Source organism: Corvus kubaryi, unplaced genomic scaffold (genome assembly GCF_017639235.1).
Source record: "Corvus kubaryi isolate FWS band 111438036 unplaced genomic scaffold, C.kubaryi_AGA036_p1.0 37382, whole genome shotgun sequence".
Lineage (NCBI taxonomy): Eukaryota > Metazoa > Chordata > Aves > Passeriformes > Corvidae > Corvus > Corvus kubaryi.
Genome location: NW_024581124.1, coordinates 8,217,969 through 8,242,414, shown reverse-complemented (window position 1 = coordinate 8,242,414; position 24,446 = coordinate 8,217,969). Strand labels below are relative to the sequence as shown.

Here is a 24,446-nt window from a genome sequence, read left to right as displayed (position 1 = left end):
GAGTAGTGCGACCAAGAGTGATTTTACTGGCTTTTCTGGAAGCAAAATAATTCCAAACCCAGGAAACGGAGGGTCTACTTCCCAACAAAATCTGTATTTGTAATGTACAGCAAAACCATCAATATACACATCAAATAAGTAAGTATCACAACTTAAGTAAGTCATCCCAATACTCTTGCAAGGTGAGCATTCCAACACCTGGATCACTAGTACAGAGTTAAAACATGGAAGCTCTTTTTCCTTTCTCTACCTGGCTAACTGACCTAGGAATTGTGCAGCATACTTCTCTACCAGTTCTTTAATGACAGATGAGAGACATATGTAAGATGATGGAAAAAGATTAACAGTGTTTAAAATTCAAATTTCTCCCCATTTAGAAAAGCTTCTATCTCTTCGGTCAAGTTCATAACACACTGTCAGATTCACATTCTAGAGGTAAGTTTCCTGCCAGTTTTATGGGAAAGAGAAATTTATTTCTTCCTTACCTCACTACTGAAGGAATTCTCTTCAATTTTCTCAGTCTCTGCCTCCACTAGAGGGTTTTTCAAGGTCTGCAAGAACAAGGCAGCTTTCCTCTTGCGCTCTGCTTGTAGCTGCTTCTCCTTTGATTCCTTGGAGGCCTGTGCAAGCTTCTCCCTTGCTGCAGCTGCTAATCTATCCTCTAGTTTCTGCTTTGCTAAGAAAGACAATTAAGCGTTTAGAGTGAGCCATGCTTGGGGAACTCAGGCTTCCTTAAAACAAACACACATCCCGTCACCACAAACCAGCAAACAGCCCCTCCAGCCATTCTCAAGCCTTTCCAATACAGCCATTCGATGACACTATAAGGACATATCTGCTTGAAATTAAGACATTCCAAGCATCTTAATTCATAGAAATATCATTTGCTTGATGTAAAGTAGTAGAGGTGAAGTAAAAACTTCTAACTTAAAATGACAAGAAAATCCAATCCTGATTATTCAGGATACTTGTCCTTTTCTATTTATAAAAGCTACCTAAAGAAAGTAGCTTCGTAAACTCAGAAGCTTTTTCTTGTAAGTCTTAAAGTGATGCAAACTCTCCAGTTTGCTCTTTCCACCGATCTGATCTTCACAGTTTCCAGCCCTACTTAAATATATGTTAATACGTTTATAGAAAGACCTGCTCCAGAAATTTTCAGAAGCTGTTTCATCATTGCTACAACCAACAGATTTTGTTGTGTGTATGTGATTACATGGAAAGAATAAGCCAATTGATTTAACTATGCACCTAACAGCTCCTTTGTGTAATGTTTTTCTTCTAACACTTCCATTTTTGTGTTCTGTATATGCACAAAACAGCTGGATTTTTTTGTTCAGTTGCAGAGGTTTTTCAACACACAGCTTCTTCTAAGTGTGCTTTACACTTCATTTTTATTATCATACAAAATATTTCATATTTGCTTTAGATATGTAACACTGCAGCATACTTTGTGCTGCTGCAGTTTACAAAGGAACTACTACTTAAAAGCAAAAAACCACCATTTGAAAATGAAAAATTAATTCCTGTAGCATACTCATAATTGCGAGAAGTACTAAGTTTTTAAGCTTAGTAAATACTGACAGAATATCCACTTTAATAAGCACACTCTGCTGTCAAACAGCCTTGGGGAGGAATGGGTGAACTGGATTCTTTCAAAACATCATTCCATTCAAATTCACACAGCATGCCCTTCTGCCCTTACGCACATTAACACAGAACAGGAAAAACCCATACAAAGATTTAATGGCATTGCATTATAAGAGCAACAAAACATGAAGAAGGCAATATTAGTCTATATGGGAGTGCTATATAAATGAAAAATAGCTTGAAGCAATTCACTGTTCTCTGAAGAAAATGAGAAACAGGTATGTCTTTGCTGGGCTTTGTTAATGCAATCTGGAAACTACAAAGTCAGTGCTTTACTAGAAGGTTGTAATGGAAAACCAATATAAAATTCAGAAAGATCAGGCACTAGGACAAAGCACTCAACCACTCCAGTGTGTTGTAAATTTGATTTAGTCTCAGCAACCAATGAAGATTTCATTCTTAAAAATAAGGAGGAAACTGTGGGAAGAGAATTCTGATTCCTGTTAACATGACACAGATTCAAAACACCTAAAATGTCACACATGGCAGTTTTGCAGTCTGCATGAGAGACTCATTTTGTTTTCAGCGCCACATGGAATACCTTGTTTAGCTTCCAACTCCTCCTGTGTAAGTTGAGGCTTTTTCTCTTCAGGAGCAGTACAAGGAGTGGTAACTGCTGGAGTATGGTTTGATGCACTGTTAGCATTCTCTTGGCCTTCCTTTCCCTCCTCTTCCTCCTCATCACTGTCATCATCTAATTTAACACGGTTTTTCTCCAAAGGAAGAAGGTCATTTTCTTTGGCCTTGATCGCAAAGCTTATTGGAGCAAAGGATGCTGTGAATGAATGGGTAAGATTTCACACATCACTAGACTACAGTAGAAGGCAGGTTCAATTTCCTGACTTTCCCCATTACTCCTGCAGAATACACCACAAAAAAAAGGAACTTGCATCATCCAGTAACGCTAATTATTTTGGTGAAAAGGACAACATAATCCTTTTTTCTCTCTGTGTTTTTTAACAAAGGTTGGAAACTTCATTTTCTGTAAAGATCTCAAAAAAAAAAAAAAATACAGCATTAATCTCGAACCCATTTATCCAAAATGACACTTCTAAGAATAAAGAATGGAATTTCTCACTACCTAGTACCACATGGTCTGCTCCCATACTCATCTTCCTCAGGATACCTTCTGCATATATATCTTATGAGATTGCAATTAGGGAAATTCAAATAGAGTAATTAAATTACATACCAAGGTTTATAAAATACAAGCTTTGATTCTGGTAATCCTGGGGTAAGGAAATATGCTCAGAAACAAAGAACTCCAAAATTCCAAGAGAAGAGGTAAGGGTGATTTTCCAACTTCTTCATGGAATAGAACAAATCCTAAAACGGGATTTTACTTCCTCAGAGGCAGAAGAAAAATCTAGTATGGATGTTATGTCTGTCTTGGAGGCAAGTACTGTATTTGGGTTACAATGAAGTGGGATTTGTACCATATTAGAGGAAATGAAAGTAAGTTTATAGGAATCAGATTGTCACAAAATGACTCACTGGTTATATTACATCATGTAAATTTGAGCAAATTACTACTATTAAAGTACGGGCTCCAGTTTGCCACTTATTAATAGCAGAACAACAGAAATAACATCATTTCTTTGTGTATCTTGCATTGCTTAACAGGGCATCTTTGAAGGCAGAGAAGATTATACCTTCCTCAGGGAAGCTACTTGGGCTGCCCAGAGAAGAAACTGCAGAGTCTGGACAGTATGACAACCACAGCAAAGAGCCCGGTGTTTGCTGGTTGTAGAGGAAATGGGATCGCAGTGAGAAGAAGGAAGAGAGAATTCCAAGGGACCACAGGGTGTAGATAAACTTATCAGCAATTAAGTAAGCCACTAAGGTGGCAAGAAGGAAGTTTCCATCCATGGAAGTCCAGTTAAAGAGTGCTTTTTCTGTTTTATTTTTTTTTTCAGTGGCTTTCAGTTCTAGTTAAAAGATACACATTTTTACTTTTTACTGAAAATAAGAACTTTTAATGTATCTTTTCCTGATAGGCCAATAAATCAGTTCCCAGATATAAACAATCACTTCTCCAAATCAGAACACAAATAGTGTGCTAGCTGGCTTTCTCTGAGTGGCTTCCAGAGAGATCTTCCCATTCTGCCCCTCTGCTGCTATGACTGCAAGAGTAAAAACATTCCATTTAGACATGAAAGACATTTTCTTCCAGCATGACTAATGTCCAACACGGGAAGAATGGGCAACAAGCCTCGAGTACTTCCTCCACATGTATCCTTTCAAGTAAGGCCACTGCTTTTATTCAGAACAAATGACTTCTCTTTTGCACAAAGCTTGTAACTGTCAAGTTGAAAATGACAAAAATAAGATTTTACTGGCGTCACTGATGAAAGCCTTCAACTTTGCACAAAACTGAAGTAAAACAATTTATTGTGTCAGACCACAAATACCTGATAGTCTGATAAGAAAGAAATATGAAATCAATCAAATTACTTATTTCAGACCTTTTTTGATGCTTTCAGTGAAAACATATTTTTCGCATTATGAAATTCTTTTCCCTAATTTCCCCTGCCTTCCTTTTTTTAATTTATGCATATGTTACCAAATATTTTCATGCCCAATAAATTATGTTACCATACCTTTCACCAGTTTACCATCACCGACAGCTTTAGGAGGAACAACATCCTTTTTAGTTCCTGGAACTCCCCTAGCACTCGGCTCAGATGCATCTTCAGGTGCATGTTCATCTACAAATTGAGTCTCACTCGGTGTATCACTGGCAGTGTCTGCTGGAACATCTTCAGAGGAAGACACTCCCTTTTCAAAAGAAAGGAGCAGAATTACAAACAAGATAGTTATGAAATCATTAATACAATGTCTGTGGAGCTGCAATTTTGTCAGCCATTTGAAAAATCACTTTATCAGCTAATCACACAACAGCTAGTTTTATATCACTCAGCACTCATGACCATAATTCTGCCTCATGTAAACCCACAGGCCATAAACCTACAGACCTACAGTAAGACCACATTGTTATTTTACAGCAAATAAAACGTTCTTCAGCTGATATGCTTTTGCCAAAAACTGCTCTAAAATTATAGTTTTAAAATTAGACCCTAGAAGCATGTACTTCTTTTCTATATTTATTTAGGTCTTGATCCCCAGGGTTCTGAAGCAAATCCACTAAAGTCATTTCCCAGGGATAGGGTGAAAGCTTATGACATGTTTTTCCTCATGTACAATTGCATGTAACTTCTTTGCAGAATCAGATTTTACAGGAATCAACATAAGTTAATGTTTGATTTGTTCCAACATTCTGCTGAAGGACATTGGGCCTAGTACTGTTTTTTGATACAATACAGATGTGCTGAGATCTTCAAGGAAGTACGGAATTACTGGTTCTACCATTACATAACTGAATCATTCAGGATGATCTCTGAACTCCTATACCTCTGAACAGTATAGAGATTTCAAGAATGATATCATAGAACATTCAAAGTATTTACATGGTGAGTCCTGCGATAACATTAAGTAATTTAACATTGAAATGTGCATTTTTCAATTGAGAGTTTGGTTGCTCTGGCTGTTGTTAAGCATATGTGACGTTGAAACTGCGGCATTGATCAGATCTTCCCTGCAGCCACTCCCTGACCAACAGAACTGATTTCTGAAAGTCCTCGAAGGGGAAAAGCACAATGAAGTAAGCACTTCATCCTGTATTTATTGAAGTCAGTAGTACAGTTTCTTATTAATTTTAATGGCCAAAAAAAAAGCATCAGTTCCATTAGTTGCCTATACCTATATTACTAGAGCATAAAGATAAAATCGAAATCAGTATTCTAAAAAATTGAAGAGAATGGCATTATCTACAAAGCCATGCAGTACAAAAATATGCATTGCTACGCTTGACCTCAAACTGGTTTCAGTTCCTTTTTAGCTGTACTCATTTGAACACTTAAAATGAATCTTTTATTATTATGCTTCAGTTAGTGTACAATTTCCCCCCAAATATATGTTAACAAGTCCTTATTAATTATGTAAGTATTATGAATTCAATCCACTGGTTTGCAAATAAGACATTCTAGAACAACAGTCAGCATTGTGGCACAGGACAATTCTGCTTGTAATTTAACAGCTGAGTAAGATCACATTTACCACAGCTTATATTTAGAAATAGTGTTTTCAAAACATTTTTTCACTATTAAAACAAAACATCAGACACAAGTGTTCCAAACAGCAACCATTATTGAATTTCTTCATTTTCCACAAAGCAATTCCGAGGAGTTTACCCACAGGCCTACCTTCTTCAGTTTAAGGCTCCCCAATCTAAGCCTTGAGATGACAAATGACATAGGGCCTAAAAAAAAAATAGCTCTTTCCCATGAAAAGTTAACATCAGATAATGTAGTTCTGATATTATTTGCAATTTTCTTTTCAGTAAGAGAACAATCTAATTAGCTAACATGAGAATAGTTAAAAACATGGATGCCAAGTCTGGCTACCACCTTCTAATAACATGGACTAGAAGAAGCAAAGCAAGTAGGAAACTGCTGTGAGATTCTGAAGCTCTAGTATTGTTGCAGTCATGACTGGACTCTAACAAATCTCCCTCAGAAAAACGCACGTCAGAAAGCTACTCCAGCCTCTGTGCTACTGTTGTACAAAGAACGACGAGGCAGATGGGAAGGTATGGGTGTTAAAAGCCATAGCTAACCTTTCTGACAGCAGAATACTAATCACAATCCTACAAAGCTCTAAACCTCCGCAAAGCATATATTCCCTCATATAGAAAGCCAGAAGATTTTCAGGTTGTCATTTTGTATTACAACCACAGTGGAGCGGCTTATAGTAAAAAGCAAGAATTAAGTATCACACCACCTCACAGATGCTTACTTAAATGCCATACAAAACTAAAAAACAACAACAAAAAAGCATTCACATCCTTTGCTGATCAATTTGTCTCTAATTCAGCATTCCATTTTTAAAATGTCTCATGGTAACACAACTGATAAGTCCTTTTCTCACATTTACTGCATTTTTAATAGAAGCATATACAAACACACATGTACCTGGCAGTTGTCACCGCTCTCTTTTTGAAGGAAGAACTGTTTTTTAAATTCATAATAAGCATTATACTGGTGCCATGGTTGCAGGAATTCAAACCTTTTAAAAGAAAACTGAATATGTGAAAATGCACATGAACATAGTTAATACTAACAATTCCTCATCACCTAATCTCCTCTAGCAAATGGAATGTTATTTGATGCTTGAAAGCACGCTTACTTATGCCTAAACTTCAGAGGATACACATTCAGAGTATGCTTGCTAGAGACATTTTTGACAGGTTGTTTGATAATTTGGGCAATTATGCTTTCCCATTGCCTTTAAGTAGGTCCCTAAGTTTCAATTAAACAAACAGGATAGTACTTCTCAAAACCTGCATGTCCTGTAATTTAATATTATATAAAATTAAAACCTTAACTTTTGAAATAGCAGTTTAAATAACATTTTCTCTTACCTGAGATCATTCTTGGCACGAACACTGGTTTCAAATTTTACCCCATTCCTAGCAACATACTCAGCTAGCTTGTCAATGACAGGTTGGATATCTGGAGGTGGAGGTATAATGGCAACCACTGGAGTAATTGTGCTGAAAACATCAAGAGTAAATAGTTTTTATAAATAGAACATAAAATACTTTCAGACTCTTGCTTTAACAAAAAAAAAAAAAAGTAGAGAGGTTTGTTCTCTGAGTTCACCATGCAGTTAAAATAGCTTGATTCAATAACAGAACGCATCCTAAACACTCCCTGTTGAAGCGCAGGAACGAGACTCCCCCAATCAACATGCAAATCTGTCCAAGGTACCTTGTAGATGTTGTGGTAGAAGTCAACCCACTGGTGCTGTCAGCTGTGTCTGGGGGAGGTGGGGGTGTTGTACCAGGAGGGGGAGGAACCGTTGCTACACCTGTAGTGCTGGACACAGTCACCCCTGCAGGCAGGGCGTTGTAGTAGGCAGCAACATCGATTCCCGGAGGTGGAGGTGCCAGGCAATAGGTTCCATCAGGGAGCATGTAGTAGCTGTAATACATGGCTGCCACAGTTGCTACAAAAAGACACATTTAAGAACAATATTCTAATTAGATGAAAACCACCCAATGAAATACATTATTGCATCGGTACAAATGCATCGAGAATCCAGATTCACACAACACACTAAGAAATGGCATCTCATTTCTTGTGTAAGAAAACCCAAAAAAAATCTAAAGCAAAAAAGGAAGGTTCATATTGACATATTTAGGATGAATAAGAAATATGTGGATCAAGGGACAGAATGCAAAAGTACTGAAGGTCATAGATGTGAATAAAGAAGTGAACTAGTGCAGGCATATTTAAAAATGAGCTAGTATGAAATCACACTTCCTAATCTAATTCAGCTCTGGCAATTTAACTCAGTTAAAACTATGTTCTCATGAAGAAAGAAATGTGCATATATTCAAAATTAGCATTAACAATTAACCACTAGAATCACTATATACATATTAAACCACTGTATTACTATATATAGACACACGCCTACTTACTTAAACCTCAAAAAGTAGACAGGTTTGGAATTCAACAGCAACATAACGAACAATGCATCTGAACAGGTTTTCCACACTAAAGGCTTCTCTGATTCTAAGTACTTCCTGAGCGTGCAAAGGCTTATTACGTCTTTCTATCTTTCTTTAAGGACAGTATTTTATAACGTTCTAATTAGCTTAATACATTTGTATGGTAGATACTTCTTGTAAATCTAAGTGTTTTCTGCAGAAAGACTATGTATAAACAGAAAATATTAACATAAAATATTTTAAATTAATTACAGGAAGAGTTTGCTTTTCCGGAAGCAAGGTTTAATCAATGCATTAAATTACAATGAATTATCCTCTTAGAAGTTTCATAAACATTCCCATGTGGCATTATTTACTTTTTTCAAAGAATAAGTTGTCTGTAACAAGAACAGAATAAAGCTCTGTTTTAAAAGCAGGGAGAGGAGTTGCAAACTGAACTTGTTTTGTTACTAAATTATAATCTCCCAGTTTCTATCACATACATTCAGGTTCAAGCCTGACATTGAAGTAATCAAAAAACTGACTAGGTCTATTCTATGGAGATACATATTCTGATTTTAGTCTTTCTTGAAATAACCAGTAATTTTCAATTTCTTCACAGAAATCTTATTTCACCTTTACTAAGATTTCCTTATCATACAGTTTTAAATACAAATTACTTCCATGCGTATTTCCCTCCACATATTACACTCTGACAACACCTGTAATCCCTTGGGGCTTCTGAACCTATAATGCATAAAAATCAACTCAGATTATTATGGTGACAACTGATCTGCAGCAACATTACTGAAAAACCAAGAACTCAATAAGCACCACCTTGAAGTGACACTACTCATTACTTACAAATGTATAATAACCCTACTGTAGTGAAGGCTTCACTGATGCTATGATGATTTTTTGCCTTTTCTTTTAAACCCCTTTTATACCTTTCTACAATTTCTGTATTCTTTAGTGCTTTTTGCCTACATTCTTGGACTTGTTTGTTAAGCTAGGAGACTCAGCATTTTAGAGGTTTTGTAGTTAGGGATCAATATGCCCCAGACCTCAAGATCCTCTCCAGAACACATTTTGTAAACTAAGATAGAACCATCCAGGGGGAGGTTCCTTGGGGAGAGCGGGGGCTCATTCGAGCCTCTCACTGGGGAATTTTTGATTAGATATGCTAATTAATAAGACCTATAAAGTTATACCAGATCTTTTAGGGGGTGCACATTGTGGTGTGCATTTTGGTGCGTTCAACCTAGACGTGGTGCACCTAAAGATCCTTAAAATAAATACCAAGGTAAAATCCCTTTTTCCCATTCTAACCGTGTTTGACTCTTGATTTTAAGATCAGGAAAAGGCATCATCACTACAAATTTTCTTTTATCCGAGTAGTGTTACATGTTCAGTCCCATAAATGAAAGGGTAAGTTGCATTTCTTTATTTAAGGAATCAGAATCCTGGAAGTTGAAAAGAATTAAGAGGCACATAAACTCATTTAAGCTTGACTTTACCTTTTTGAGTATCAGAATTTATAAAATTTGCAGGAACAAAATAATATAATAAGGGTATGGTGCTAAACTTACTCACAGACTGAAGACGTGGCTTCCTGCCTGCCCACCCCCTCCAACCCATTCCTGGTTTTCCTAAGCAGCAATTCAACAGATACTCAGCATGGACCTTCAAAGACTCAGGAGATTGAAAAAGAATAAATACACAGGATGAAGCATGAAGCCAACGTATTCTCTTCCCACCAGCATCCACACACAATTCATCAAAACACACCACCAGCTGCCTCCTCACAAAGCACTTACAATCAGAGGAATATTCTGCCTGTGATGTCTGCACAGCTGCCCCATCTGTTGACTGTGGCGTAGACGAATTATTATCTGATTGTGCTTTGCGCACCAGTGCTGCAAGGGGGTGATCAGGGTCTACTACCTTCAAAGGCTGAAAACATTTTGAGAATAGAAAAAAAGATTAAAATTGGAAGTACATATTTAAAGAACAATAGCATCAACATCTTCAAGAAAGCAGATTTATCTGCGTTAATAGACATCGATAATTCTGTGCAAACACTGAAGTTACCGTTTTTGTAGCTCTCAGAGTCAACGTATTTGAAAATTAGTGAAAAACAAGACAAAAACCACTTTCACGTAAACAGAAATGAATGACATAAAAAGAAAAAAGCGGTTATTACTGTTAGCCAGTGACTGCCATGGCTGGGATAAGGCACAGAACCTGTCTTGTCTAAATATCAGACAGCACCCCAGCCATTCCTCTGAAAGCCTCAAATACGTACAACCATCTGTCACTCCCATTATTCCATCGCTGCCTAGTCTCAGAAAATAAAAACAACTAACGGATCTAGTAAAATTTACATTTAATGAGTAGTAAATTCTGGTGAAATATTATTTGCTGAAACTGTTACTTTGTGTCAACATTTTAGCTACTAAAATCTAAAAAGAAAAAACACTCTCTCTCAGCTTATATGCATAAGGCATTAAATACCTTAATCTCTTCTGCTTCAACACAGGTTCTGTGGGATAAATCCTTGAGTGATGCCCTCAATACCAGAGGGCATCAGAAATAGAAATATAATTCCTTAGAAATGGAAAAATAACAATTTATGTACTAGAGAAAAGGTAACTCAAAAGTTTACAAAAACAGACTTAAATTACAGCCTGAAAAGAAGCCCAGACCTTTGTCAATAAAAGACCCGAGTACCTGCAAAACAGAATTTTTCTGTCCCTGAATCAGGTGTTTTACAAGATAAAAAGGTAATTTTAATCGTGTCAAGTACCTTCATGAGCTCTTCAAGCCTACTGCATTTTTTAGATGCAAAAAGACTTGGATGAAGATAATTTCCGTCATCGTCATCATCATCATCATCATCTTCCTCAGATTTCACTCTCGAGTCTAAATAAAAGCAATGTTTGAATTTTATTTGGGTTTGCTATGAATTTTCTTTGGGAGAGAATGATGATACAGGACAAGCATAAATTCTTAGGAAAGCATCATTCATATAAGTCAGCTTAGTCACAAAAGCATAGATCCAAGATCTTGCCAGACATCAACAAAACTAAACCCTAAATGCACAGACCAACCTTCTGTTGGACTTGAGCTATATGACTGCTCCTAAAACCTTCACATCATAGCAGCTCCTGTAGCTGAACATTTCCACAAACAATATTTTTTCAAAAAAATCTCCAATTTAGGCAAAATTTTGAATCATCACATCAATCTCAGCTGCAGTGGAACCCCAGAAAAATGTGGCTATTTTAACAAAAAGACCAGTGTCTGTTCCAGTGATTCCCACCCTGAAGCTACCATTTGCCAAGCAACAACTCACGTTTTTTCTCGTCAGCTTTACTTTCCGAAGGAGCCGCGTAGCGTCCCTCTTTCATGGCCTTCTGGATGAACTTGTAGTAGGGGTTGAGGTAGTGATCAAACCGCAGAAAGTCAAACTGGGAGTTGCGTGCTTGCTTGGCTTTCAGCATGATCTCAAACTGGGCTCCTTGCTTGCACACAAAGTTTGCAGTTCGCTCAATGATCGCATGCATTTTTGCTGTTGGTGGCTGTGGGAGTAAAATAACACATTTGCATTCTCATAAGCAGCTTGTACACTGTGTTAGAACTCCAAGAATTAGAAAGAACAGTAGTTCCCTGTCCTTCTCAGCTTTCTTTAGCAACTTAAGTTCCATAATCACCTGAAACTAATGAAAGCACATCAGCCCTAAAAAATAACCAAAACAGTCCCAACACTCCTCAGCTGCTCATTCAGTTCCTTTTGCAAGATCTTTTTCTTCTACCAGGACAGCTGTTTCTGCATTGAACACCAAACTGAAGAGGGCAACAGATCCTGGATGACCTTGGTATTACAATATCTCAAGGTGCTCTGAAGACTCAACATGTATGGTTTCCTTCACAAAAGCTGTCCTTAATTCTGTTATCTCTGAATGTGCAAATATTGTTCCCTAACTAGAAATTTGTTACTTTGTATTTGGTTGGGAAGAACATGTGTGCCTCTTAAGACCAACATACAAACTATAATTCCCATGTGCATTCCCTTGAAGAGTCACTGAACACTTCACCAATAAAGCAAAAGATAAAATTAATAAAGTTAAGCAGCATCCATGCATTTTCCAGAAATCCAGATATCAAGCCCAAGATGTGAAGAGAACAAGAGTACAGTTAAAGAATGAATGAACTTCATTATTCACTGCTTTTAATTTCACACTCAGCTATTTTGTCGTGTGCTCAGTACACTGTAAAAACACATACTCTGTGTGCCTATAAAGACTGAGGTGTCACATTAATGATTTGGTTTAGCTTTGTATTTTTACTGCATAGATACACAGCTATGTTGCAAACCTAAAAAAAATGTTTCTCAGAAGACTGGAAGCACTCGAGACAGTGGTGCTCCACATAGGGGAAAAAATTCTCAATATTATCAAACAGTCCAATTTTAAAAGCTGTTTTCTGCCAATTGGATCCTTTACCAGGACGTTTGATATGGAAAATAACTAGATGTTTCAAGTTTTATTTGTCCCTCTAAAACCCCAGCAAAGATTATTTTAATGAGAGGCAATGAGGTTCTTAACAAACTGATAACATTTTGTGCATTAGCACTTTCACATCATATATCAAGTTTTTCTATCTGTCCTCACAAGTTACTAACTGAAAATTTCCTCTAACAGCCCACTTCAATAGCATCCACAGACTTCTTAAAAATGCCCTGGTGAAGAACAATCATCTTTGCCCACAATCACAGTTTTAAGCAGTGGAAGACCTTCGGCCTGCTTGTCATAACTCTTCAGTTCTAAGTTCCAGAATGACATTACTGCCGCAATTGGAGCTGCCATACACTGAACATTCCATAGTTCTGGACTTTTTTTTTTGCTGCCTGACTTGTCTTCATTGAATATTTGCACTTTGCATTGATCTGTATTACAGGAGATATAAAATATCTGTCTTTATTGAACTGCACTTTGCAGACTGGGAGCAAAGTCTCCATGTTAGCAAGCTGATTCTCAAATTTCTTAAACAGAATAAATATCTTTCATGGTAAAGCCAAATGACTTGAATAGAACAACAACAAATCGAGGCTCACAAAAAAAAATTCTCACAATTCCCAATCCAAGGTTAAGTATACATTGCCTTCAGAGCTGCTGTCTAGACACTTTGGCGTTTGTGGGGTTTATTTTTTTTTCAATCAAAACCGAATATACCTCCACTTGCTTTCTGCTCATGTGACTACACTGGAGTTCAACAGCTGACTGAGAAAAATTACTTCAGTAAGCCCCACACTGCACTTTGCGACATATATTGGAAATACATCCTAAATTTCTAAACAAAACTCAAGCCAAGCAGCTATCTAAACCAACAGTTTTTCACCAGCAGTTACGTTTTGGAAACAGTATCAAAATGCAAAAGAAGAAGCTCTTCTCTGAGAACTCAAGGTTCCTTAAAGAAAAGCCAATGAAGTAGAAAAAGAGTTACACAAATACTCTGTGCTCATTATTAGTTGTTCTAACCGTGTTCTAAATCTTTACTGGCCAAGGTTATCAAGCTGAGAATATCAAGTTGAGCTCACATATAAATTAACACTTTCATGACCACAGTTATAGAAGGAAGAATATTATCTGATTTTCCAGCATCTTTTAATAAACTTGAAATACATTGAAAACCCTTACAGTTAGACCTGTAATCAAGCAGGTGTCTGTTCAGCTCCTTTCAGGAAAAATACAGAAGCCGCAATTAAGTCTACAGAACATGTAGCAAAATCTAGCAACATCACATGAAGAAAGGAGCTTCTATATGCTAATACTTTCAAGTTATTTCAGACTTTATTAGAAATAAATTACTGTTTTTCTCCTTGAATATGCTAGTTTTATATAGAGCATTTACACTTGATCAAATCCTATCCCCTTCAGATTGGGACTCAATTAAAAAGATTTCAGAAAAGAATTCTTGAACATAAGCAAACTTTTGGTTTAATGGCCCTTTATGTTTGGAATGCTGAACCTTACATCTCCGCAAGTAGCCATTCCAAGAACAGCTGCCTTTTTTCCACATTAGCTAAAATAATATCACAAGTGATACTAAATGCACTTAGCATAAGCACAGTGATAATTTCAGTGTGAAAAAGAAGATTCAAAGGTGTTCATAGAACTCAAGAATTCAAGGCAGAACATTTGAAATTAAGTTACTATTTTAGAATAATTTAAAATGTACCACACTAAAGTTAATGGAAAAAAACCCCAACCCAATCACCAAACAGAGCACCATCAACTGCACAAAAGCTGGCAGGAGTGTAGGCTGCATTAAATGTACACATACCAGTTCCACATCAGAAGGTACATTCAGTCCCGGAGGCGCAACAAAAGGTTCTTCATTTTCCTCTGTATTTTCTGTCTGAGCTGTTTCTACAAGGAATGACAGAATGAAGTACCATAGGAAAAAACATGTCAAAGTACCCAAATGTTAAAAAAAAATTAAAGTATATCTAAAACAATGTGCAATCAAGGAATTTATCAAATGCAGCTATATAAACAGCATTTGCACTGCAGACATTTAAATATGGTTAAAAATAATAATTTGTATTACAGTCCATTATTTGCTACAGCAGAAATGTTCCTCTGAAAATATTTTGCTTTACAGATTTTTTATAATAATTGAAGTAAAAAATTTACTTTTTAAAGTAACTTCTAGTACTATCTATTTTACTAGCCTTAAGAGAAATCGTATTCCCTTTTTTCCTTGACAGATTAGATGGCACCAAGTGCAGGAACACCTGATCACAGGAGCTGTGGAAACAGCAGAACAACCTCATCACGCATGAGATGTTGCGGTGATTACTGCAGACAAACCATGCAACAAAGGGAGTTCGCTTGTTTGGTTACTTTCTGGTGGGTTGGTTTTTAGGTTTTTTTTCTAATGAACTCAAACAGTTTAACTCCACAAAGGCAGAGAAAAATTTAGCAGCAAAGAAAGAAGGAAAGAGCAGCAGACAAAGTAGAACAGACTGCTTCTTTTGGCAGCATCTCCAGCTAACAATATTTGGTTATAGAGTCTTAAACAAATCAATTAAACCCCAGAAAAGACAATGCAATTCTGCTTCAGTACCAAAGAGCAGAGGAGAAACCCTTCGTACAGTGGGACTAGCACAGACACTGATTGCCCTTACACAATCTCTCAGACACGGCAAAAAAACACTAAATAAGCTTAAGCACCTAAAGTGATCCTGCATTGCAACACAATACCTTGGGGGGAAAAAAGCACATTTCATACCACAGGAACCCACCAAGATGTAGTAAGGCAACCCAACTGTTAATTGAATGATCCTCACTTTACTAAGACATAGTTCAACAACATTTAAAACCTTCCTTAAGAATGTGCGATAAAAATACAAAGTTACTGTAATTATAGATGGGAACATGACAACTGAATTCCATATTTTTTAAGGTCATGAAGCAGGGCACACTATGTTGAAGACAGACTCATTTATAATAACTAAGAAGACAAAATCTAAACTTAAAAATATACATTCTTATCAATTACTGTTTTATGCTTACAATGATATTTTCTGTCTTGACTAAGAAACACAGTGTTAGCAGACAGCCAATGTAAGGAATTCCTAGGTTTTTCCTGAATAAGAATCTGCAAGACAGCAGAATTAAATTCCCTGACTACTGCAGTATTGACTGTGCCATAGCAGGAAAACATTTTTAAGCTCTTCAAGAACAAAGTCCGCAAAAACTCAGTAACAGAGTCCCATAAAGACTTTGATGAAAGGCTTTCAGAAATTTTAATTACATTTTAATGACACATATATTTTAAACTCTTAACTGCAAGATAGAAATGCTATGTCGTCCCTCTCAATTAACCCTTTTTACTTTTACCCCTTACCTCTTTGTTTTGCAGGCTGATGCTCCTCCTCTTCAGTGGGTTCTGAAGGGTCATAATAATCACTGCCATAACGGAATCCCACTGCATTATAGGTACCATCTTCTGCCAAAGCTTCACTGAGTCTTTTATATTCCTCCTCTTGAACAAAAATGCAATTACCAACATCAGAACATATTCAGAAGCTAACTTATTAAAAAAAAAGAAGTAATATTTCTTACTTTAGTTTTTAAATAAGAAGTTTTCTCCTGATCATTTTCGCTTTCATTAAAAACTGAACAGAAAAACACAGCATGTACACATGCTGACTATTTATTTCTTCTTGAAGAGATATAGGCTGTGGATTAAGACATTCTAATGCAATTATGCATATAAAAGCACAGAATTTCCTTTAAAAAACACTAAAAATGAAGCAGAATGTGTTTATTTTGGGGGGTCTGAAATCCCAGTCTGCCCTCAGAATCTGGGCAATTTCTGTGTGGATCTACAGTTAAACTATCCTGAGGTCCTCTCACATACGCAAAGACTCCCGCTTTTCGAATCCACTGGATACTGTCAAGATAACATCAGAAAAAGAGAGTATAAAATTAGGAGTAAATTTAATTTCATAATAATTTACTTAAACGTGCTTTTCTAATAACCATGTTATTCCTTGAGCAATACCTTGCCTTGCCTCCTCCTCAAGCAAGTCCGTATGCAAGGCTAAATACCTCTCTTCATCACAGAGGGCTTCTATTCTAGCCTCCTCTTCGGACAATTGATAATCTCTGTTCCAGGTGGAATATTCAGCATCATATTCAGAAAGGTCATGCAGGTGACCACGCCCATCATACCTGCAGGATGAAACAGCTGGTCAATGCAAAGAACTTAGGGCTTGGGTTTATGCGATTACTTAAATACTTACCCAATAAAAATGAAAAAAAAAAATACTTATACGTTAATGCATACTCCCTTTTAGAAGTTACAATTAATTTTGCTAATCATTTGTCACCAACTATCGAAAATTTGTTTAATAGTCTAAATTCCTCTCAAAGAAACTAATAAATTATTACAATTAAAGGCAAAGGTATCCTTTAATAGTTTAAGTGGGATCCATTTCCTTAACAGCTCTTACCGTACGTGCTTCAACCAACCAATCAATGTCACTTGCAAAATACGTTTTTCTGGAAAGTCAAATAGCTTACATTCACACAAACCCGAGTACATAAATACCTATCCGTAAGAACCAAACGGTCGAAATTTCCTCGCTTCTTTCTGCTAGTCCCGAACTCTCAGGAGAAATCTTCACCATAGAAACTTGCGTCCATTGGAGGTAAAATCATGGCTAGGCTCGGCCCCTAGCCATTTGGCTGAGGAAATAAGTTCTGGGTTATGTGATAGAGAGACACACATACATAGGAACAGTAACATAAACATGCAATTTAAGGAGGTTCACCGCAAAATCAGCAAAGATCAATGATGTACAGTTCCTTTCTACTAAGAAATCACTTTATTTGCAGGAAAAGCACTGCATTGGGATAATGTTTATGCATCAGTAAGAGAAACTGATTGGAAAGTAAAGTGACAGTAAACTTGACTCCGCTGAGGTGTCTTCCCACACACAATTCTTGACTTGTGCCAACTTGCTAGACCAAAAACAAAGAAAGTAAATATTCTTATAGCAAAAAGCAAATGAAACATAGGTCTGGTTAATCAAGCTCTGTCCACAGGCAAACCTGAACCCAAGTCTTCTCATAGCAATGTGCTTTTCTCAAAATGGTGAAAATGAAGACTTCCTGCTGCTGGAGATAAAAGGAATCTAAGCTTCCAAAGGAGTTTGTAAGATTAGCAATTGCAAGCTGCCTTAACTCACAAATGTACGTTATTTGGTATTTCAGTATGTGTGTACAGACATGCACATACTTAGTGTTTGCTCCCTACAATTTCTGTAACACCTGTGAACAGGGCTCTGCTGCACAGCACCCCAAAAATGGCCTCTACTTACAAATGAGATCAGTCACAGAAATGATTTGGACTAGAAGTGTGCAACACAACACTTCCACCGTTGTGTAAGTGAGAAATGAAACATAGCTACAAACATTTATGGCTGTTTTGTCCTGCTTTTGTGTCTATTCCAATTTAAAAAATTTATTTCAATAATAACCATCATTAATGGCGTAAGCACCAAAATAGTGCAAGGGCATTTCTTTTTTCTCTCCAGTCTTATGGAAGGAAATCAAAAGACCTTTCCTTACTGACATTTTTCCAAGACAAATACAGCTCTTAAGACAAAATAAAATCCTGTCTAGCACCAAAGCAGTGATGAAACTGAGGGAATACATATCTATAGTATGCCATGTGACCCTTCTCAAACCAAAATCCTTCCATCTTTCCCACTGAGGTTTTCAGGGTCACCCACAACTCTTAAATTATTCTTTCAGTGCTCCACTCAAACATAACCAACCTGACCTCCCATGTTCCCTCTCTAGAGCAATATATTCAGATAACTCTGAATGAATTTATTTCCCAATCCCACCCTGTACTGCTGAAACAAATCAAAGAGATCAGGAGGAACATCAAAGCAGATTCTATTACTCTCTCTGGCCACGAACCTGGACCTGGCACAACAACCAAAAGAAGCCAGCCCTAGCATAAAATTTCAAGAGCAAAATTTCAAGAGCACCCAAAATCAAATCCATTCTGTCTAATACAGTAAATCACAGCACCGGGAAAAGTAAACAGGCCAAGAACTGCTTTTAGTGTGTCCCATCAACAGCCTGCAGCCAGATTATGTAGGAGAAATAAGAAATCCCCATTTCCTTTAAGGTGGATAAACACTTTTCCACTCTCCCCACTGCCCCGTTCTCACCTACAGAACATACAATGTGCCTAGTAAGTACTCCCATGCAATGAGGCTCCCTTGGATTCCAGGTCAGAAAATAGGATGTTTGTGGTTTGCACTGAAAAGGAACAGATCATTCCCACTCTCCACCCTGCCGACCCTGCCTTGCCAAGTGGAGCAGAAAGACACATCACACACTGACTGCCAGGAGGAGAGGAACCTCCCAACGCTGCCAGAGAGGGAAACCCCAAGTTCCCGCAGACAGGGGTGGAGGGGGGCGGGGGGCGGCCTGCAGCGTTACCAGAGCACCCTCGGAGTGCTGTGCCGGGAGCTGCCTCCAGCCCCGCCACGGAAGGTCCCGACGCGCCTGCCAGAGCGAGCCCTCTCCTCAACCCCCGCCCTCACTGCCCACAGCACAAGGGGGGAAACAAAAAGAGGCTATCACAGCAGATCTCGCAGCACAGTCTGGGGGTTGTGTTACACCGACCTATCGATCATGATCTTGGGGTCTCCCATCCAAGGAATAAGGTGTCGCCCCTGCTCCTGGTACTGAGCCTTCTCATCATCCCGAAACAGCTTGCAGGCATAGCCGAACACCAGCAGCTCCACACGGCTACTCCCGCCTCCACCTCCACCTCCTCCGGGGGACCCGGGCACCGCTCCCCCTCCTGACAACAACATTAGGGGTGGCGGGCCTGCTTCTTCTGCAGTCCGTCGAGACCCTCCGAGCCCTCCGTACATCACCGGGGGGGTGCAGCGAGGCGGAGGCAGCTCGCAGGAGCACCGACTGTCCAAGCAGCGAGTACCCGCACGGCCGGGCCCGCGCTAAAGCCCCCGACCCCGGAGCACCACAGCCGCCATCACCCGAAACAAAATGGCGACGCTTCCGCTTCCGCTGGCGGCGCAGGGGCAGAGACGGGCTGGCTTTTGGGGGTAGCAGATTCGCGTTAAGTTCCGGCAGACCGAGTGTTAAATCCGAGGATAACGCGACTCTACGGTACTGGAGAGGACACTACGCGTTCGGTGACAACGGTCGAGGTCCGACAGAGGCGGTGGAGCCACAGAGCCGGCCGTCACGAAAGTGCGGAACACCACTGAGAGGCCGCTCTGAGGCCACCCTGAGTGGGGCGGGGAGCGGCGTGTGCGGGAGGTCCTGCTCGGCAGAAAGGAGCCCCAGGAGTTTAAAAACAAAACCGAACCGTGGGCCCGCGTATCGCGGTGTCCGCCACGCTGTCTTGGAGCCCCCAGGGGAGGGGGAGGCTGAGGAGCCTCAACGCAGTACAGGGCGGTGCGGCACAAAGCGGGGATCAATCCCAGGCTGCGCTCGGGAAGCTCGAGGGGAAAGCCTGGGAGCCACGGTGGGAATCACAGAACCAGTTCGGTTGGGAAAAGACCTCTGAGACCATCGAGTCCAATCTACGACCGGACACAACCTTGTCAACCAGACCAGGGCACCGAGTGCCATGTCCAGTCTCTCCTTGAAAGGGGAAAGGGAGGACTTGGGGCACTGGGTAAAAAATTCCGAAGAAAGTTTATAAACCAGAGAATTTTTTCTAAAATTGTATGATCTGGGCTGAAGTTTTCGATGTTGTGTATCTCGGGGTTATTACTGTCATCACTCTTCAATAAGTATGAAGAAATGCGTTGTTTTGCATATTTTATAATAAAATTCTGTAAGGAAGGACGTGATGTTTTGTGATTCGCAGTGGGAATTACTTACCATGTTGCTGAAAGTGACCCTGTCTGTCCAGTAGCCTACAGTGTTCTGCCCCCTTCTCTCCATGGGATTCTGTAGGACAAAATATCTCTCTTCAAAATACTTTTAATGTACTCTTACTTACCCTGAGTGTTTGTCAGTGAAAAAGGGTGGAATAATGAGTAATTATTTTGCAACTACTCTGGATAGCTTTAAAGATACAAAATTGTAGATTTCCCTGAAATTTCCAGCAGTGTCTGCCAGAGGGGTAAATGCTGCCAAGCAGCATCATCCCTGTTATGATCTGTAAAGATCCAGGCAGGACCTGGTCAGTCAGACACTCTCTGGTTGGTGCTCTTCAATCTCCAATCACAAGATTAACCGCTGCAGGGTTGCTGTGAATGCTGCCAAGCATCAGATGAAAACTTGTTGTTTGAGGGAATTAAAGCAAAACAAAACATATTTGCATAATCCCAGTTTGGATCAGGAGTATATTTTGGAAATGTGGACGGCCAGGATTGCAAATGTAACATTGAATGGGCTGACCTTTTCGTTTTTTATTGTATGTACTTATTAAGGATATTGAAAGAAGTTTCAATTGCAATGAAGTAGTGTCCTCATGGGAAAAGAAGAATTGTGTCCTAAATAGTATTTTTGTAAGGATCAGCAGATGGAAACTGAAGCAAGACATACGCCAGTTTAGAAAGATTGAACATACGTAACAACTGCTGCAATAAATCTATATTTCTATGCCCTGAAATGCCTTTGAGCTAAACTTAGGTATCTTTTTGGAAGATTAACTTTGGCAAAAGATGTGTTAAGCTTTAGTCAAATGTAAATAATTACACAGAGACCAAGAGTAATACTTATCCATTAAGCCATTTGATTAGACCTTCTGGGTAGCTGGCTCAGGATAGAGTGTGTCTGTCTCCAAGAGGACTGGAGCGGTGTTAGGCAGCTGCGCGATTCTGAATTAAAAGCATGTTTCATATTAGATTTGAGTAAAGTGTGAGTGGAAATTGTGAAGGGCCCCAAGACAATATTGTGTATATGGAAGTAGCTAATCAATGAGCATTTTGGGGAGGCTGAGCAATGTACACATTGCATGCCATGCAGAAATAGTGTGAGCACAGCTAGCAGGCTAATAACCTGCTGTGAAAACATCTTGAAGATGATGGGAACATTTCAGCTTCACACTTGTGTAAGCTAGTGCATTCTCCAAAACAGGATGTTTCCCCATCAGCCGTTAATGGTGAAGAGGAATCGTACTGTTCCAGAGACTCCTTTCCCCTTTATGAGCAGCAGTAGTTGAATGGCAGGCATTCAGAAGACACAGAAGGAATTTTTACAGGTTTATGTGTGATCCAGAGTATTTGCTCAGCTCTTAAGTTCTGCTGGTGTTGTGTTCAGGCTGACTCAGATTATACACGACTCACCTTTGAAATAGGGCATAACCTCTGCTATCTCCTCACAACCTTTGATTTGACTTTCATGTCCATGGATCCAAACACATCAAATACATCACTGAACACCATTCACTGATGATTTATTGGACTGCATTGTCAAAACTGTACTCAAGAAGCCAACAGCGTAAATGTAGTAAAGGATTTTAAGGTGTCCACTGGAGCAATCCAAATGCCTCCATACTCACACAGAGCAAATAAGGTGCTGTGCCAACACCCATTGTTTCATTTTTATAAAAATGTATTTTTGTGCTCTGAGCTACTCGTTATTGTCTTCAGTGGTGCTAGCATAGGGAAAGAATGGCACATTTTCTAAAAATCAGCACATGGTGCTCGCTTTCTGTTGAGAGAAATACTGTCTATTAGAGGAACAGTTAGCCACACTTACTGGCAACTTTTCTCATCTATTTAAGTGATAGATAGAAGCAACCTTGCGGCATGGCCAGATGCATCAAAGGTTCTGTGCTGTTTTATTCTTCATGTAGGAATAATGTGTGGTTTGAGTCACGAATGTGTTGTGGTCATCTACAAACCCCGAATTTCCCAATAGCTGAAGCATACAATTTCTTTTAAGATTTGTTTCATTGATAGTGTACAACTTGTGGAAATTAAGCCCTTGTAAAAATATACCAAGAGAAATCTGATCGTACCATGAAAATACAAGGCAAATGTATTATTTTGGATAACTACTACCTTCTTTGTCCTGCAGAGAAAGGGCAAAGTGTAACAAGGACAAAGGGGACTTCTGTTGTCTTCCTTGGTCAGAAGATTATGTTCAGTAATGCATGAAGTGTGCAGTAAAACTGCAGAGGAGCTACATATTTCAAGCCCTAGACTAGTCTTTTGAGCCCAGGCACAATTTTTTAAGCTTTTTAAAGCTAGCTGTCCCTCTGTGAAGTCCACATAAGGTTTTACCATAGGAAGACTTTGAAACTGAGTTGTATTGATTACTACTAAGTTTAAGAATATGGTGAACACTGACTTTTCTGAAGAAAGACCACAGAAAGTATTAATGTAACTGTGAACTGAATCTGAGTGATAAAACTTGGCTCCTGCTCAAGGTTAAATTATACACAAAAATATTCTGTGTTCATTTTGTCTTAATCCTTTTGTGCAGTGAAAAGCTACTGTCACATGAAAAGGGGAGATTTCCTGACACCTAGTATTTAATTTATGTGTCAGCACTGAGGTATCAAATTATCTCCTATTTGCTGTACTGCCTCAGCTAAAACAAGAACACAAAACCTGCTCTTGACTGCAGCAAGTGTAGTGTCCGAAGAAGAAAAGCACAAAAATTTGCATCAAACCAGAATAGAATTTTGCTCAAATGAGATAAAAAAATAAGAAGAAAGCTTATAATTCTTCCACCAAGCAGCTGCTGTGATTGTTAATTAGGGAAAGAAATGAAAAGCTGTCAGTTCATTTTGGCACTTTGTTTCTAATGCACCAGTGGAGGAGCAGACACACCAGAGCTTGTGAGAGATTTTTCACTTGAACTTCAAAGAGCAGGGGACTTCTCCACTGAACAAGGTAATGCTGCTTCTAATAACAGGTGTGAACCATACAAATCTATTGAGAACCTGCTTATTTTCTTTTTTAATTATCTAGTTTTAGGATAACAAAACAAATAAATCAAAAAGCTAATCTACTCACTCTAGGCTCCTTCATTCTTGCAACACAAACCTGTGAGTGTCAGGCATGCCTGGCATTACTGTGAGCTTTCTTAAAATGAAGCACATATCAGTGATTTGTAGGAGTGTGTTTACAAGGCTCTTTTGAGGAACAGAGTAAGAACCTCTGTAGCCACCAAAACAAGCACAGATACCCACTTCCATTAGTCTGTACTGCTGAGGAGCTGTATAGATACTTGCATGGTCAATGAAAGGACAGCCTGACCCGTGACTAAATCACTGGACTGGAGGTCAAAAGTCTGATGACTTCATTCACTTGTGCCACCACTGCTATTTGTAACTGTGCCATGCTGTCCATCTGCCAACCAGTGCAGCACAGTGGCCTTTGAAGGTGTGTATGGCTGAATGAGACTGGCTTTACAGGCTCTTCTGCAAAACCTCTGGCTTTGCAGGGTTTCAACAGAGGCTGAAATGCTTGAGTTATGGGAAACAGAATTAACTGAGGAAGTTAGTGTGAGTCTGCATCAGCTGCATGCAACTCCTTGGAAACAGGAGCGTGAGAGTCTCCTGACTGGTGGAATCTTTTCAGGGGAAGCAGCTATTATTGGACATTGAATTGCTTACTAGCTATGGATTTTTTGTTTAAAATGATGTGCCTCTTTTACAATCTTCCAGCCAGAAAAATTATGATCAAACTCTCAATCATAAGCATTACAGGAATAGA

At 38.8% G+C, this 24,446-nt stretch overlaps 1 protein-coding gene across 4 annotated transcripts in view; it reads right to left on the bottom strand.

Moving 5' to 3' along the window:
* LOC121667714 (splicing factor SWAP) overlaps window positions 1–19,813 on the bottom strand; it is a 38,630-nt gene extending 18,817 nt beyond the window's left edge. Inside the window, exons 1-13 of one of the 4 annotated variants that reach the window (XM_042034670.1) lie at window positions 19,420–19,813; window positions 16,775–16,944; window positions 16,115–16,252; window positions 14,546–14,631; window positions 11,556–11,781; window positions 11,007–11,122; window positions 10,018–10,153; window positions 7,476–7,713; window positions 7,127–7,258; window positions 6,678–6,771; window positions 4,248–4,425; window positions 2,189–2,422; window positions 486–676 (exon numbers count right to left, since the gene is read on the bottom strand). In XM_042034670.1, coding sequence (XP_041890604.1) covers window positions 486–676; window positions 2,189–2,422; window positions 4,248–4,425; window positions 6,678–6,771; window positions 7,127–7,258; window positions 7,476–7,713; window positions 10,018–10,153; window positions 11,007–11,122; window positions 11,556–11,781; window positions 14,546–14,631; window positions 16,115–16,252; window positions 16,775–16,944; window positions 19,420–19,673 — 2,193 coding nt within the window. In that variant the 5' untranslated portion in view covers window positions 19,674–19,813. Of the gene's footprint in view, window positions 1–485; window positions 677–2,188; window positions 2,423–4,247; window positions 4,426–6,677; window positions 6,772–7,126; window positions 7,259–7,475; window positions 7,714–10,017; window positions 10,154–11,006; window positions 11,123–11,555; window positions 11,782–14,545; window positions 14,632–16,114; window positions 16,253–16,774 lie in introns of all 4 variants that reach the window. The other 3 variants (XM_042034667.1, XM_042034669.1, XM_042034668.1) reach the window with 3 other exon arrangements.
* Between the last annotated feature and the right edge of the window lie 4,633 nt (window positions 19,814–24,446).